The 17,261-nt window shown below is 42.1% G+C and overlaps 1 protein-coding gene across 2 annotated transcripts in view; it reads right to left on the bottom strand.

Annotated features, from left to right (window-relative positions):
- Positions 1 to 17,261, bottom strand: part of GSAP (gamma-secretase activating protein) — a 199,833-nt gene that overhangs the window by 40,756 nt on the left and 141,816 nt on the right. For both annotated transcript variants that reach the window (XM_077471205.1, XM_077471204.1), the window contains 5 exons: positions 12,336 to 12,394; positions 11,536 to 11,567; positions 9,894 to 9,952; positions 6,230 to 6,325; positions 3,418 to 3,488 (listed from right to left, as the gene is read on the bottom strand). In XM_077471205.1, the coding sequence (XP_077327331.1) occupies positions 3,418 to 3,488; positions 6,230 to 6,325; positions 9,894 to 9,952; positions 11,536 to 11,567; positions 12,336 to 12,394 (317 nt within the window). The remainder of the gene's footprint in view (positions 1 to 3,417; positions 3,489 to 6,229; positions 6,326 to 9,893; positions 9,953 to 11,535; positions 11,568 to 12,335; positions 12,395 to 17,261) is intronic.

The following is a 17,261-nucleotide window of genomic DNA, read 5'->3' as shown; positions in this document are numbered from 1 at the left end:
AGTGTAACATGACAGGTACAAACAAGATTTGAGGGTGGGGTATCTGGAAAACCAAATACAAACTTTATCAACAAAAACTGTTCAGGTGTTTACCACGATCATTTTAAATCCACCCACTTTTATTGCACTACATCAGGGGTCAGCAACCCCCAGCACCTGTACCACAAGTGGCACGCCGACTCCCTCTTCATCTACAGAGTAGAGTGTGGAAGGGTCAGTGACACAGCTGCTGTTGCACTAGAGCATGCCGATCTCCGAATTACAACTCACAGCGGCATGGGGGAGGGGGGGGACGCACTGGACCTCCAAACCTTGTAGAACATGTGAAACACTATTTGGTTCTACCGCTTTGCTGCAGCTGCAATCGTTACTTGCAGCCGCAGCAAAGATCCGCCCAGCTTCTGTGATGGGGAGGAGACAGGGTCCCGGTTTGCTAGGGGGTGGGTCCCTGTTTCCAGGGGGAGAAGGACTGTGATTGGCCACTGAAAAGGTCAATCATAGTCCTGCTAGCCCCACCCACCGTGAGAAGCAAGATGGCTCGCTTGTCTGCAATAGAGGGATCTGTGACTGAAAAAATGGCTGTTGCTGCTGCTCTCCTACCACAATGGCCTTTTTCATATTTGGTGGAGAGGACACATGAAAAAACTGCCATATCCTTGCCTGGGGAAGATGAAAAAAAGAGGTACAGTGGTGTTGGGGCAGATGAGGGGGTACAGTGGTGGGGCAGATGAGAAGAGGGGTACAGTGGTGGGGCAGATGAGAAGAGGGGTACAGTGGTGGGGCAGAAGAGAAGGGAGTTACAGCAGTGAGACAGATGTGCAGTGGAGTTCAGCAGGGGCTGGCAGACAAGAAAAGGGGTACAGTGGTGGGGCAGGTATGCAGGGGGGTACAGTTATGGGACAGATGACAAGGGGGGGTACAGTGGTGGAACAGATGACAGGGGGTACCAGTGGTGGAAAGAGCAGGGGGTTACAGTGGTAAGACATGTAAATAGAGGGGTACAGAGGTGAGACAGATTAGCAAGGGGGTATAGTGACCTGAGGTGTGAAGGTGCAAGAATTGCAGCCGATTTGAGATGTAAAGCTGCAGGAACTGGGACCGATCTGGGATGTGAATAGACAGGGATTTGGATTGATCCAGGGAGGCTGAAAGTGCAGGAATTGGGGATTAACTGAGGTGTGAAGATGCGGATAGGAATTGGGGTGATCTGAGGTGTAAAAGGTACAGGAATTGGGGCGATCTTAAGTGTGAAGATGCAGAAGCTGGGGTGATCGGAGGTATGAAGGTGCAGGAATCGGGGTGATCTAGGGTGTGAATTTACTTTATAAAAACGTTTTTCCGTGACCGAGAATGTGAAGTTGACATTTTTTTTATATAACCGGCGTGCTCAATTTCTTTGAAAACATTTTTTGGCACACTGTGCTCAAAAGGTTACCTACCCCTGCACTACATGTATGCAATCATATTCAGTGTTAAAGTTGTAGTAAACCGAATAAATACAAAATATACTGACAGGTATGGCTTTTATAACAGATGAGACCCTAGAGATAACTTCTGTCATTAATAACGCCCCCCGCCTGTCAGCAGGTAATGTGATCCAAGCCGCAAATGCACAGCTCAGACCACATTTATGGCCTGCTCTGCATGCCGCTGCAATGCAACTCCTGTGCGAATATACGCGGGAGTGATGGCTTTGCTGCCCAAATGTTCAAGCGGCCAAAGATTGCAAACTTGAAAGGAACACCAGGTGAAGATGGGAGTGTCCGGGAGGCGTGACAGTACAGAGCTGGATGGCTCTATTTGTAGTCAAGTCTTTCATTATGACCCAAACCCGAACGGAGGGGTGCAATTTTTTGTTTAATACAAAGACTTTACTACTGCATTAGGCTACACCAATTTCCCTGGTTCACATCTATAAATTTTGCAGTTCAGAAACGCACTACAGTCAATTAAACATGATTTCCTATAGGTCACGTTCACAACTGTTTTCAACCTTGTGGGGTTTTTGGAAAGGGTCAGGGACTTTTTTGCTTGCAGTAGGTTGCATTTTTGGTTCTATAGATTTCAGTGCAACAGAAACGCATAAAACGTGGTTTATGCTGGTTTCTCCTGCATGACAAGACACCTTCCAAAAATGTAAAATGGATAAAAAAAAAAAAAACACATTAAAAAGGCGTGTCAAAAAAACACAATACCCTTCAGGAAAACGCTACAAACACAACCTGCATAAGTGAGAACTTAGCCTTATCCTGATTGCAGAAAGTTACAAGATAAATAATCAGTAAAGGCCAAAAAAAAATTCACATGTGTATCCAGGGCAGCCATCACACATTTTTGGGGACCCTTACACAGCTCTATGCCTATGGCCCCCATGGGCCTTGACCACCAACATTCCCCAGGGCCCACTGGCTTTCCCACCCAAATCCGCCATCCCATCCTCATCCCCGTCCACAATCATGCGCATGCCTCTCCCCAATGTAACTCTCATCCCCACCCACAATCATCCTTCTCCCTCTTCACAATGTAACTCATCCTCATCCCTCTCCTGGAGAGGATGAGGATATATTGTGGAGAGGGATGGATGATTCTGGGTGAGGATGATGGAGTTACATTGGAAAATGTATGAGGACGATTCTGGGTGGGGATGAGGATGAGTTACATTGTGAAGAGGCTCTCCGCGATGTAACTCTCATCCCCACCCATGTTCAAAATGCAACTCCTTGACAGGGTCAGGTGTATGATGTCCTATCTGGGCAGATTAAACAAAGTCCACTCCACATACAAGGCTACAGCAGTACGCCACAGGACACACACTGACTTCTATGCTGCTCACTCTTATCTGCATGCACCAGAGAGGGCTGGGTCCCACCACTGCTAAGGCTGGCTACACCCCTGCACAATCACATTACTAACCGAGCAGCAGGCTCTGCCTCAGCATGGTAGGAAGTGGAACTAGTGTTAGATCACGGATCACCACCGGGGGTGGGGGGGGGGGGGAGAGCACAGGGGGGGGGGGGGAGCACAGGGAGGAGGAATCAGTGTCCCAGCTTCTGTGCAGGGCTGCAGGTAGCGCTTCTCTGTTGCGGGCGGCGCACAGGCCAGCAGCTGGCTGCTAAAAGTTTAATTTCATTAGTTTCATTATGCTGCTGCTGCTGTAGGTGGTGCGGGCGGCTGACCGGGCCCCCTACAAGTGTATTGGCTGTCCCCTGTAATGGTGGCCCTGCGTGTATCCTATGCAGGTTCCCTTTACAGGTCATCCTCCAATATTTTTTACATATGTACAGTATGTCTGTTAACTGCATAGTCTAGATCATAATGCGATATAAATTAACAAAGGTTACTGCATAGCACAAAGATGCTGTTAAGGACAGGATTACATGCACAATACGCAGCGATTGGGATATACTCCATACTTACAAGCTTAAAACGCTAGAATCCAGCATGCGTTTCCTCCACACAACCTCCAGCATCAAACGTACTAGGTCAAGCTGCAAAGCAAAAAATAAATAAAATCAAAACACTAATGTAGATACTTAAGATAGAAATATATATTTATGACATTTGTGACATAGCGCTGTATTATATATAACACAAAAGAGTGTGCATAGAACAAACAAAAAAAAGTGTGTTTAGTTACAAAACATCAAACTAATAAAAATATGCAATATTGCAAAAACAATGGCTCAAAGCAGAGGGGGGCAGTGTACCTGCAAACCCCTACCTTAAGCACCTATACCGTGCAAAAATATGTATAGTGAAAAACAATATTTCAACACCAACACATCAATACTTCAAAACATGTTTTTGTGTTCTTTAAACCGTTCTTGAATTCAAGAGACCAGGCCACCTTCTTCCATTGCTCTGTGATCTGGTTCTGATTCTAACGTGCCAATTGTAAACACTTTTGGCTGTAACCTTCCTATCGTTGGAAGTGGAAGTTAATCCTCCTATTGTTTTCAGCCATGGAAACTGCCATCTTGGCCTCAATTTAATCTTCAACGACCATGATGCTGCACATGTGATCAGTTATACCAACCATTGGATGGTTTGGCAATTTGGTTGAGAGCACAACAAATGTGACCGTTAACATTCCCGGCATGCTGGGAATGTAATGTTTTTTAAAAACGGTTACATTGATGGGTTTACTTCCACTTTAAAGTCACTGAATGCCTTACGCGTGCCCATTTTTCTGCTTTCAATATACAACGTCAGGTACATGTTCACTTTCTGCCCCATATAGCTGACCACACACACAGTATAATATATGAAGGAAATAGTAATTCTATATATATATATATATATATATATATATATATATATATATATATATATATATATATAATAATAGTAAATATTATATATATATATATATATATATATATATATATATATATAGTAATTATATATGTGTATAATGAAGGGTCTATAATTTTTTTAAATGATAGAGACAGTATATCAATCAAAAATCCAGAAAAAACAAAAAAAAAACAAACACTTGATACAAATGTTATAAATTGAGTTGCAGTTCAGTAAAAAGAAATATTTGATCCCCTAGCAACCAAAAATAATTCTGGCTCCCACAGACTGGCTATAGTATGTGTTCATGTGGTACACAGATAGGAGCGCCTTCTTAATATGAAAAGGCACCTGTCCACAGAATCATTCTTCCATTCAAACCAACCATCACAGGCAAGTCTAAAGAGCTGTCAAAGACATCCAGGACAAGATTGTAGACCTGAACAAAGCTGGAATGGGCTACAAGACCATTAGCAAGAAGCTTGGTGAGAAGGAGACAACTGTTGAAGCGATTATTCGCAAATGGAAGAAACACAAAATAACCATCGCCCTCGGTCTGGAGCTCCATGCAAGATTTTGCCTCCTGGGGTAAGGGCGATCATAAGAAAAGTGAGGGACCAGCCCAGAACTACACAGCTTGTGAATCTCAAGGCAGTTGGGACCACGGTCACCAAACAAACCATAGATAACATAATACCGCGCCATGGATTGAAAGCCTGCAGCTCCTACAAGGTCCCCCTTCTCCAAATTGAGCTCTTTGGCATTAAGTCGACACGCCCTGTTTGGAGGAAGAAAAATGCAGACTATGACCCCAAGAACACCATCCCTACAGTCAAGCACGGAGGGGGAAACATTATACATTAGGGTTGTTCTAGGCTAAAAGGTACAGGCTGACTTTGCCACATTGCGGGGCTAATGCATGGGGCCATGTATTGTAAAATCTTTTATGAGAACCTTCTTCCCTCAGACAGAACACTAAAGATGGGTCATGGCAATGACCCATAACATACCACCGAGGCAACAAAGGAATGGTTCAAGAAGAGTCACATTAAGGGCATGGAGCAGTCTAGCCTAGTCCTAAGACCTTAATTCTATAGAAAATATATGGGAGGGAGCTGAAACTTTGAGTTGCCAAGCGATAACCTTAAGGATTTAGAGAAGATCTGTAAAGAGTGGACCAAATTACCTCCTGAGATGTGTGCAATCCTGGTAACCAACTACAAGAAATGTCTTACCTCTGCTTGCCAACAAGGGTTTCCCCACCAAGTACTAAGTCACGTTTTGCTTGGGGATCAAATACTTAATTTACACACTGAACTGCAACTGATAACATTTGTATCGTGCTTTTTTTGGAATTTTGGTCGATATTCTGTCTGTATCATTTAAAAAATTACACCCATGATAAAAATGATAGACCCTTGATTTCCTTGCAAGTGGACAAACTTATGAAATCTGCAGGAGATCAACATATGTTATGCAGCTTGTAGATCATTTTTCCTCAGTGGAATGATTACAGTTCATATCATTTGCCATTAAAACGTTCTCCCTCTCCACATCCCAAAATATAAAGCATGTATATTGGTTGAACTGGATGGACTTGTGTCTTTTTTCAACCAGATTAACTAGGTAACGCTGTTGACCAAAACATTTTTCTTCATCTATGTACAAGCACCTAATTTGTTGCAAACTTCAAAAGGTGTAATTTAGAACACCCCCAGCCTCCGCAACATTTAACAATTAACATTTAAGCCCTAGTTCACACTGAATGTGGCTTTGAACTCAAAACGTTAGCACGATTTCAAAGCTTTGATCTGTTAAATTGCATGACAAGTCTCACCGGTGTGAACGGGGGTTAAAGGAGTATTGGGAACGCTACAACATTTTACAAGCTCACTTATTTGCTTCCGATTCCCCAAGCACTTTGTGCATTTACCTGTTTAGAAAAAAAGTCCAAAACAATCTTTTCAATTTTGTTTTTTCCAACATGATGGAGATGTTGTGATAAATGATCTCTTAGTTTTACCATCATCTGTAATTAAAGAATTGTATTAGTTTTATAGGTAACATTTTCTGAATCATGTTCCAAGGTAAGCAATAAGCATTACATTTTAGATCTGAGAAAGATGATTTCTGAAAGTTTGTAATTGTTTTTTAGAACTCACACATCATCATGACTCTTGCTCGGTATTAGATTTCAAGTTAGGAGGTCATCTTGTGCCACGTACACAAGAGCAGACTGTCCGGCGGACAAACCGCCAGACTTTGAAGCGGAGGTCCGCCGGACTTTCCGAACGAGCGGACCTGCCCACACACAACCAGAGGATGCTGGGACTGTGACATCACAATGAGCGGGGACATCAATCGGTGACCCTGCCCATTGTCCCTATTCAAGTCGCCACGCAACACACCCCTGTCATTGCGGCCAGAGAAAGTGTTGAGTCAACATCTCAAGGAAGAAGTAGAAGAAGAGAAGGCGGCAGCGACAGAAGACCGGGCCACCGCTAGTAAAAGAGCTGGAAGAAGGAGTGGAGGCCTGGCAAGAAGAACTGAAGAGGGGGACAAGACCCCCGAAGTCGGAAAAGAAGGGGTGGCGGCGACAGAAGACTGGGCCACTGCTAGTAAAATAACTAAAGGAAGAAAGCGGAGGCCCGGAAATAAGAACCGAAGAGGGGGACAAGACCCCCGAATTCGGAAGAAGAAAGCCAGGCTCCTCCGCTAGTAAAAGAGCTAGCAGAAGATAGCTCAGGAGTCCGGCGAGAAGACCCCCCAAGACGGAAGAAGACCACCGGAGCTGTGCAATAAATTTTAAACCCTTGTGTGGTGTTTTTTTTTAAACATTTTTTTTTCACCAGGTGACTGGGTAGGGGTACATTGTACCCCATACTCATTCACATAGGGTGGGGGGCCAGTATCTGAGGGCCCTCTTATTAAAGGGGGCTCCCGGATTCCAATAAGCCCCCCGCCCGCAGACCCCGACAATCAATGGCCAGGGTTGTCGGGGGAAGAGGCCCTTGTCCTCATCAACATGGGGACAAGGTGCTTTGGGGTGGGGGGGGGCGCTCGCTCGTCCCCACCCTCTTTCCTGACCGGCCGGGCTGCGTGCTCCGATAAGGGTCCGATATGGACCTGGGGGGGCCCCCCCACACCTTTTTTTTCGGCATAGGGCTTCCCCTTTAAGTCCATACCAGGTGACGGGCCAGCGACGTGTCAATCTCGCCGCCTAAGGCGGCCACATTGACCTCCTTCGCTAGTCCCGGCTACCTGGAGCCGCGTTCAAAATTAACGGACTTTCCTCCGTGTGCGGGAAAGTCAGTTCATTTCAAAAGTCCGGCGGACTAGCACACAGACGGCCGGATTGTCCGCCGGACTCGCAGTCCGGCAGACAATTTTTGAGTCAAAACTACTTTCTAAGTCCGCCGGACTTTTGTGAAAAAAAAAAAAAAGTCCGCCGGAGCCCACACACGGGCGGATTGTCTGCTGGATAGTCTGATCGTGTGTACGCGGCATTTCTCGTATTCCTAATAATATTCAAGCACATCGATTGGAAGCTCGCGTATGTAGGGCCCTCTGTACCCTTCTGCATTAAATTGTATTATAACTGCAATGTCCTTATTCTGTAAAGCTCTGCGTAAAGTGTTGGAACTATATAAATCCTGTATAATAATAATAATAATAATAATAATAATAATAATAATAATAATAATAATAATAATAATAGTAATTAGTTCCTTCCTTGCATGAGAAGAAACCCAACAAAAATGACTACTGTGCATGAACATATTTTACGTCCTTCTGTTTGCAACACTACCGTGTAGTTTCTTGAAATTCGGAAATATAAATAGCGTTCTAGTTGTCGAATGAGTTTGCAGTAAACCAGTCATTTCCTTTAGTGTTGGTGACATCTGGTGTGCATTGTACAAACTGCAATAACTAAAGGATTTCAAGTGAGGCAGATGACATATGATTTACTAAAGGCAAATATACCCAATTTGCAAGTGAATTTAAATGTTGTAATTTTCCCCAGGGCCCAATTTTTTATTATTATCATTTTCTTTGCTTGTGATTGTGTATGGTTTACAAAGTGAATTTTCACTGCATTCACTAACCTAAGTAAATCAATCCCATACTGTGCACTGCATGTGCAGTACATTAACCTCAACTGACAATAATCCAGTATAAAATAAAAAAGGTAAAATATAGTTCTAAGCTCTATATAACGATTTGGGCTATAGGAATGTTAGTTGTGGTTGATGGGCATAAAACCTCTTTGGCCATCATGTATAACTGAGAAAAATGACCCACTGTAGTCTAGTGGACAATTTTTCGTAAGAATTTCATAGTCTAAAATTCGACAAAGAGATGAGCCTTTAATGAAGTACATTCACAAGGTTCTTTATCAAGTTTTAACAAAAGGATGATGGTAGCATCATACACTGACATCGTCAATGATCTATTTACAAAGGCCTCTCTATACACATATGCCAATAAGGAAGCAATGATATCTGATATCTCCCCCACATTTCTAATAGTAAGCCATCAGGGCCTGAGGCTTTATCATGGGCTAATATTGAGACTTCTTGTTTGACCTCATCTTTTATACATTTCTTGTCCAACATTTGCACTTGGACTGTAGCAAATTGAGAAAGGTCAGTAAACCCAGGTAGGTATCTACGCCTTCCTTTGCTTAGATAAGTGTAGAGGAATAGATTTGGATACAGAATTCACTAAAACAGGTATGATCTTTTGGATCAGTTAAAATACAACTTTCACGGTTACGGATTTTAAGAATAGATTATGCTTACAATATAGGCTAGTTTACTGACTCAAAGTATTTTTTTTTAGCAATTTTCATTTGGCATTTCCATGTAGTCTATACAAATATTGGCATGAGATGTTCTTCCAAGCCAAACCGAGCTGGTTCAGTAGGTTTCACTCGAAATGTTGGCATTCTTAGAGACTTTATAGCATCAGTTAGCTTCTTGCTGGGCCAGCCAGTCATAGACAAATTAGCAGTTGTTTGAAATGTATGCAGCTTGAAGATTATTTTCTTCAATGGAATGATTACATTTTTATCATTAGGCAAACTTTTTAAATCCCTTGCCAGAATTGCAGGCATCCACAACTTTATTTCGGAGGGCCTTAGACAGCTTTATTAATCTTGACACATAAATGTCAACAGAAAATAGAACTGGAGACCTTGCTTAAACTTTTCTCTCTTAAGCTGCAATAGTCAGTGGATGGGGGATATTTACAAGCTGCTTCCACGATGCTTTGCTTCATGTTCACGGCAAAGTTGGCCTGACATGTAGCAATTGGCAGATGGCAAGCCCACCGAATACTACACATTCAAGTCAAAGAGGGAGTGCAGCAAATGCCCTGCAACCACGTGCAATGGACATGGTTGTGGTACGACCAAGACAATAACTACACTACGTCAACTTTATGTGTCGTTTGTTCAACTATATCACCTTTATCAGAATCAAGATGAAATAACATACCACACACACACACACACACAAGTTACAGATTTTGCATTGTAGGAAAGATATACATCACAGTGTATATATAAAGTAACTATGTTGTCATGCTACACATACCAGTCCCATTAGATCCTTTTGAAGGTAGTCTTCTTCTTGGATTAATGGCACAGTTCTATCTGTTAGTAAAAAATTGCATAAATGAGAGACCCAATTGGTGAATTCAAAGTCACTGCAATAACCAGACTGTTTCCATTCAGACTAAGAGGAGCTGGATTGCAGACATGTTATTAGGATGCTATTCAGCTAAGCCAAAAAATGAATAAGAAGCGTCTTTGGCTCCAGAAACAATTGGGACACGATTTGCCCATGAAAAAGAAAAACAGGGACGCACTGGACCCCTGCTGTGAGCTCCGGACAAAGCTAGTATGAACACGACCTTACAGGGAAATGCACGAATACAAGCGCTACAGATGTTAAAGTTACAGAGTTAAAGACCCTGGCCTGATCTTTGTTTTTCTTCTAATGCCAGCTAAAGTATATTGTACAATCAGACTAGCCTCTTAGTAGTCCATTGCCTGTTATCCATTTAATGTTTCCTGCCTGCCACACTGTACATACTGACTGCGGCTAAAGCATGCAGGTTGTCTGGCTTGGGTGTTCTGAAAGTAGATTAAAAGATTTCCCACTAAAGATGTAAATCAACCTTTTTATTTTATGGCCCCTGCTTGGGAAGGTATGTCCTTGTTTTTTCTCCCTTTTGTTGTTTTTACATATTGGAAAAAGATATTAGACGACATACTCACTGAAATTTGTAAATGGCCTATTTGTGGTGACTTTTACAATAATATCTCTTAAAGATAGCACTTTGCTTTCTACTGTCTTACAATTACTCATTTTGAATCATTTCAAATTGAAAACTCTGAAGCAATCACAGGTGATTTTTTATAAGACAGTCTTTTTAAAATACAACAAATTTTCCATAAATATATTAATGAACAATTACTTTAAACAATCGAGGTTAATGATGAAAAAATGTAAAACCTAAAAGATAGATTCAAAACTAGCCTGTACAGTCAAAAACATTTACCATGCAGGCTAGTGCCAGCGAGGGCTGTGGTAGGGTGCGCATTTCAGTGCATTGTTCATTTTATTTTCAACTTTATAAATATATATATTTATTTCAATAATGTCATTACACAGCAGCTGATTGCATGCTACATGGCACATCACATCAGTGTTGTGGTGTGAATGGGGCACATAGAAAACAATCACATTCACCAGTGTGGAAAAATGCAGGTCATTACACATAAAAAGCTTGATCTGGAGTTGGGTATCATAATCAATTAATCAAACTTCCATGCCAAATCAGAAACGGGCCTGACTTTTTTGCTGTACACAGAAAAATAAAACACAATTTCAAGGACACAAATCTGTTGGTGTGTAATGTGGTCTGAACAAAAGATTTCAGAGGCCCACAAAGTACAGTTGCCTCATAGCACTAATGGGTTTGATACACCAAGGACATTATCTACCTGGCGTTTGTATATTTCTTTTCTGTGTTATACCCTTTTCTCCCATGATTGGCTTACAGACAGTGCTATCCCCGCTTTGTGTAAATGTGTGTAGAGACAAACCGCAAGCTCTTTCATTGTCAAGGGATGATGTAAATGGTTTATTTTTCTATATCAACAAGTATAAGGTTGTTACAGTACAATATTTTCTGTTAAAAAAAGTGCACAAGGCAGATTTCACAACATACCACATTTTGTCATATCCATGTTTAAAAGAACCCTGAAAGAAAAAAATAAATACATTTGTATAATAGATTATACAAATGTTAATATATACACTCATCATCAAATCATTAAGAATAAATTGATAGGACTTCTTAAAGTGGGAATAAACTCCCCTTTGTTGATTTTTACCCATTAGGTAAGCCTATAATAAGGCTTACCTATTAGGTACAATAAATATCTCCTAAACACGCAACGTTAAGGCGATTTTTACTTTAGACGCAGCTGATTAAATCACCGGCGCATACTAAATGGGCTGTGGCCCTCACTGCGCAAGAGTGATGTCATCGGGGCTCAGCCATTTATATGGTCGAAGTCTGCAAACCCAGAAGGAAGACCTGGTAAAGAAGGAAGCGCCTATAGCGATGACACCACGACACTGGAGGGCTTCGTTTTCAGGTAAATCAGTCATAATGTGCTAGTATTCGATGCATACTAGCATATTAGAAGTTAAACTTTCTTTTCCATTTACTACTACTTGAAATAACACATTAGCAACAAACTCTAGTACACAGTCAACAAATAAGGCCTTTGATACAGTTCCATTTAGAACACATTCAAATCTGTTGAAATCTGTGGACTATATCAGTCATGTTTGCTATAAAACCTCTCTCTCTCATTTCCAGCACCTGTATACCTGGTGCTGGAAATATAACCCATCAATCAAGACCAAAAAAAGGATGTATGAATACTCTATTACCAACAAAGAGCTGCAGTTTCACTGACCCCTACACCTGGTGAAAAAAAAAAAAAAAAGTCGACTTACTTTTTTGCATTTTCAAGTATATTTCGCTGATAGACCGCATTTCTCTTCTCACCAGTATCCTGTGTCAGTTTAATATGTACAAAGCAAAAGAAAGTTAAAATGCAGTACTAGAAATTAAAGCCGTCTGTTTACATATTAGGTGGAGACACCCAAAACCTACTGAACATTTTGTTCTGAAATGTTTGGATATCAGAGGTTTGCCATTGTCCCATAGCGTCTTTTTAGTACAGAAGTAGTATAGTAAATAAGCCATTTTGTAACCTTTAACATGGATAATGACTTGGGATGACTATTCACTTTCAAACATTTTACTTGTCATTTCAATGTATCTTGCATGTCAGAAATGTCACTTCCTGGTCTTAAAGTGTATGTAAGCACCAAATCTAATTTTGCATCAGGTCTCACTATAATATAGTATAGACCTGTGTTTCTCAACCTTTTTTCCCCAGTGAAGGCACGCTTTAAAATTGTGCACAATCTTGGAGGCACTCCAGTCTGAGGGTTCCTTCACACCAGATGTGTCCGAGTGCATACTTTGTGTGTTCCCCTGCATTGATTTTTAATGGGCTGCTTTAATGCATATGAAACACACAAAAGTGCTGGCATGATTTTTCAAATTGCACAGTTCATGGTACTGCGGTACTATGTGTTCTAGCAGGTACAAATGCACTCACATTTACTACATGCGTGGGGGTGCCGTTAAAGTAGTGGTAAAACTCTAAAAAGAGTAATTTAAAAAAAATAAAAAAATTAAATTCATCCTGCAAGGCAATATCAATGTGCTAGCATGCATTGAATACTAGCACATTATGAAATACTTCCCTTAAGACAAAGCCCTCCAGGGGAGCACTGTCACCACTGACAGGGCTTCCATCTTCACCTGGTCTTCCTTCCGGGTTTGCGGACTCTTGCTGTCTGACTGGCCGAGCCAAGAGAAGGTCACAGCCATGCCACAGAGCTCTGAATGAACATCATGGGTATGCTGTTCCTTCACAGCGCATGCGCCGGTGAGGTCAACGGCTGCTGCTGGCTAGAATATCTCAACGGTGCACATTTAGAAGATATTAATTTTACCTAAGTAATCTTTATTATAAGCTTGCCTGTAGGAAAAAGCATATAGGTAAAAGCAGAGGGTTACTACCACTGTAAGAATTGATGGCACCTGCGTTCGTCTGCAAAAGGCAACACATTTTTGTGCTGTGTGGGGAAAACGTCATTTCACACACACACGTTACCGCACTACTGCTGTTGTAAACAAGCCCTAAAATGCAGTTTGTGAGGTGGAGTTCAGTGATCTATAGGTTGTAAATCTTCCCCAAATCCTCCCTCCTAGCCCAAGGCCCCCTTCCTCTTGTGGAGGATGGTTTGAGATGGAACGTTGCAACAAAAGGCAGCCAGAAAAAGTTATACTCCAAAGAGAGCTTTCCCTTCCTCAGAGAGGACACACATAGCCCATAATCTCCAAGTCTTGGTGTATGTTGCATGTTTGTGTAGGGCCGTATGTATTAGGTCTTCAATCTTATTTATTTTTTCCACCTTATGACTCCAACAACTGATGGTCGGTGGCTGCGAGTTTCCAATTGAGGGGGAATACATGACTTGGCAGCAATCAGGTAATGACGTACAATCTATTTTTTGTAAAACATGCAATAAGAAAAAGGCAGGCTCGTCAGGAATCTCTTAATCAGTGAATTTTTGGACGATCTTCTTGACCTCTTTCCAAAAGTGGTCAAGTTTGGGACCAAATGATATGAAGTGGCTTTCCCCTTCCCTCCCGGCATCGCCAACAGCGATCAGTAGTATGGGGGTAGAATTTATGTAACATAAGGGGTAGGTTACCACCTCAAGATTTTAAAAATTGTTTCCTCAATCCTAGTACACATGGATGATTTAAGAGAAAATCAAAACATGTTTTTTTTTTGTTGATCCGTTGAAAATGCGGTTTAATTCCATTTCCCAATTCTTAATACAAGGTAGTGGGGTTTGTTCAGTATGGGTAACTAGTAGACTAAGTTTTAGAAAGAACCTGAGATAAAGTTCCTTCATACAAACAGTATTCCTCAAAAGGTAGTCAAGTGATGACTAAAACCCCAAGGGTTTGTCAGGGAGTGTAGATAGTGGTGCAGTTGAAGAGCTTCCCAAAATGGTAGGTGGAAAGGGCCATCCATTAAGGATGTAAGAGAAGGCCATTGGTCGCCAGTTAAAAAGTGAGAGGCCTGACAGTGACCCGATTGATGGAAGTCCAGATGAAATTGCGGGTTCCCGAAGATTGGAAATAATGGAGAATCTTGAGTAAAAGGTGAGGCATGGAGAAAAAAAAAGGTGTGAGCATATGCGAGTTGTGGGTCCTAGCAAAGGATGTGATCAAGGTATGTGGTAGGGCTTCATAACACCACAGGGCATTCACTAACAATATATCATTTTGAGCTTGTTCAATTTGTGCCCACAGCTTGGCAGCGCCAGTCAATAAGTCTACCAAGATGAGTTGCATGGTAATACTTCAAGATATCTGGCATTACTAGGCCTCCGTATTGTTCGGGAAACGAGAGTCAACAACGGGAAAGACGAGGGTGTTATGTGCCCAAGCTAATTTAATGAATAGGGAGTGCACTTGTTTAAAATAATTGGAAGGTATCCTTATTGGCAGAACTTGAAAAAGGTAAAGATATTTTGATAGGATGCACATTTTAAGGTTACATCAGCCAAACCACAATTGCAGACCCCCTTGCCAAGTCTCTAGAAAGCTACGAGTTTTGGTCAAGAGAGGAGTAAAATTAAGTTCAAATATACAGGGGGAGGAATATACGTGGCCAAATATTTCAGGGCCGAGTCCATCCATCTGAACATGAAACTCGATCTCCAGAGATTGGAGAAGAGGTGAGAACGAAATTCCCATTGCTGCCGATTTACTGAAATTAATTTTCAAGTTGGATAGCAAGCTGTATAGTTCAAATTCATGAATGGGGTTTGGGAGCGACACTAGCGGATTGGTCAGAGAAAAAAAAATCATATCATCAGCATATACTAATATTTTATGCTGTACACCTCCAACAGTCAACCCTGTGGTATCTGGATTTAAAAGAGAAGTATGGGAATTTTTTTTTCCCCATTCATACTTACCTAGGTGGATGCAGCATGGGTCCAATGCTGCATCTGTCCCCCGATGCCTCTGCACTGAAAACCAAGTGATCGAACATCGCCGATTGCTCATTTTTCAGAGCTCTGTAAACAGAGCTGCAGACTGAGTCACAGCTCTTCGCTTTTCTTCTTCTATGCTCACTGAAGTGCTGAGCTGTGGAGGGGGCAGAGCAGGCTGTCAATCCAGGCACCTGGTGAATGCAGACTCTGTCAGGATGATGCGGTGCCTGGAGTGAAGGCCGTGATGTCAGCAGAGAGCGGACTTTAGTCCTGCTGAAAACGAGTCACAGGAGTGCAAAGCAAGTTGCACAGCTATGACCCATAGGAGAAGCCCAGTAAAACGAGCTTTGGTTGGACTTCTCCATTAAAAGGACTTTGCAAAGGAACGGTTCCAGAGATCGAGCAAAAAGGAAGAGGGAAGAGGGGATAGGTGGCACTCCTGTCTAGACCCATTAGTAATGGGGAAGGGGTCAGAAATACTCCATTAGCTTTGACTTGAGCTGTCGGGTTGCAATATATCCTGATGATCCATTTTAGCATGGTTTCACCCAGACCGATATGACGTAGAGCGGTGGACATAAATCTCCACGTTCACCTGGTCGAAAGCTTCCTCTGAGTCGGTTTCTAGAAATACAAAAGGAGCGAATGTCGCATGGACTACATGGATGAGATTGAGTACTTTAACTGTGTTGTCCCGGGCTACCCTAGTTGGAATAAACCCTACTTAAATCTACGTATGCTAATTGTTGTAAATGATGTGCAAGATGGGAGGTTAAAATCTTAAGAAACAGCTTGAGATCGATGTTCACGAGTGAAGTAGGCCTATAACTACTACAGGAGGTTGAATCTTTGCCTTCTTTAGGGATGATGGAGACATGAACTTTTAAGGTTTCCTGTGGAAGGGCTGCCTCCAACCCCAGCGCATTAAAAACAGTTTCACCATATAAGGTCAGAGAGTGGGAAGAAAAAATGTATAGTATTGAAAGTGAAAACGTCAGGGCCTGGGGCTTTACCCACTGTGGATGAACTGCTTGTTGGAGTGCCTCTAATGTGATAGGAGCCTTCAGCTTTTCTCAAATTTAATGGGGAAGTTGGGAGAGTTGGGACCAAGTAGGTAATCTAGTTGAAGACACTCAAAAGAACACTGCGCTGCCTAAAAGCTCTTAAAATAAGCAGAATCGAGTGGCTAACACAACAAACAGATACATTTGTTTCTAAAAGTAAATGGGTATATAAAGTGTAGCGCTAAGGTAGTCTAGTTGAGTCTGAGAGGGAGAGTGTTCTGGTAGGTTGTAAAGAGAGGAATAGAAAACTCTAAACTCAAGCGCAATCTGTTTGGGCAAGATGGCTTTTTGGCCGAAGTCAGAATTTGAGGAATATAGGTCGCCAACCTTAGTTCTCCAACTGATCTGGCTAGCAATCTGTCACAATTATTCCCTAAATCATAGCACATTTTGCGACATGTTTGTAAAGCCGCTTTGGCTTTATAGTGTAGTAAGTCAGTCACTTGTCTGTGGAGAGCCATAAGGTCTCATTCAAGTGTCAGGGTCGGAGCACGTTTAGGACGGGATTCAAGAGTATGAATCTCAGTCAGGGGAGGCACAAGTTTTTCCCCACATAGTTCCTTGATCTGCGACCCGTGTTAAAGGAGTATGCCTCTAATAACCACTTTGTGGGTCTCCCAAAGAGTCCCAGGGTCACACCCTGCTATCATTCATTTGAAAGTAAAAGTTTAATTCTTAGCCCACCTCCTCCTCCTCCAGAACCTCCGGAGTCTGTAAGAGACTT

This window comes from Lithobates pipiens, unplaced genomic scaffold (assembly GCF_037356315.1).
Source record: "Lithobates pipiens isolate NorthernLeopardFrog02 unplaced genomic scaffold, aLitPip1_a1.2 Scaffold_8, whole genome shotgun sequence".
NCBI lineage: Eukaryota > Metazoa > Chordata > Amphibia > Anura > Ranidae > Lithobates > Lithobates pipiens.
Note: the sequence above shows the minus strand (reverse complement) of the source record. Positions and strands in the feature narration are given on the sequence as shown.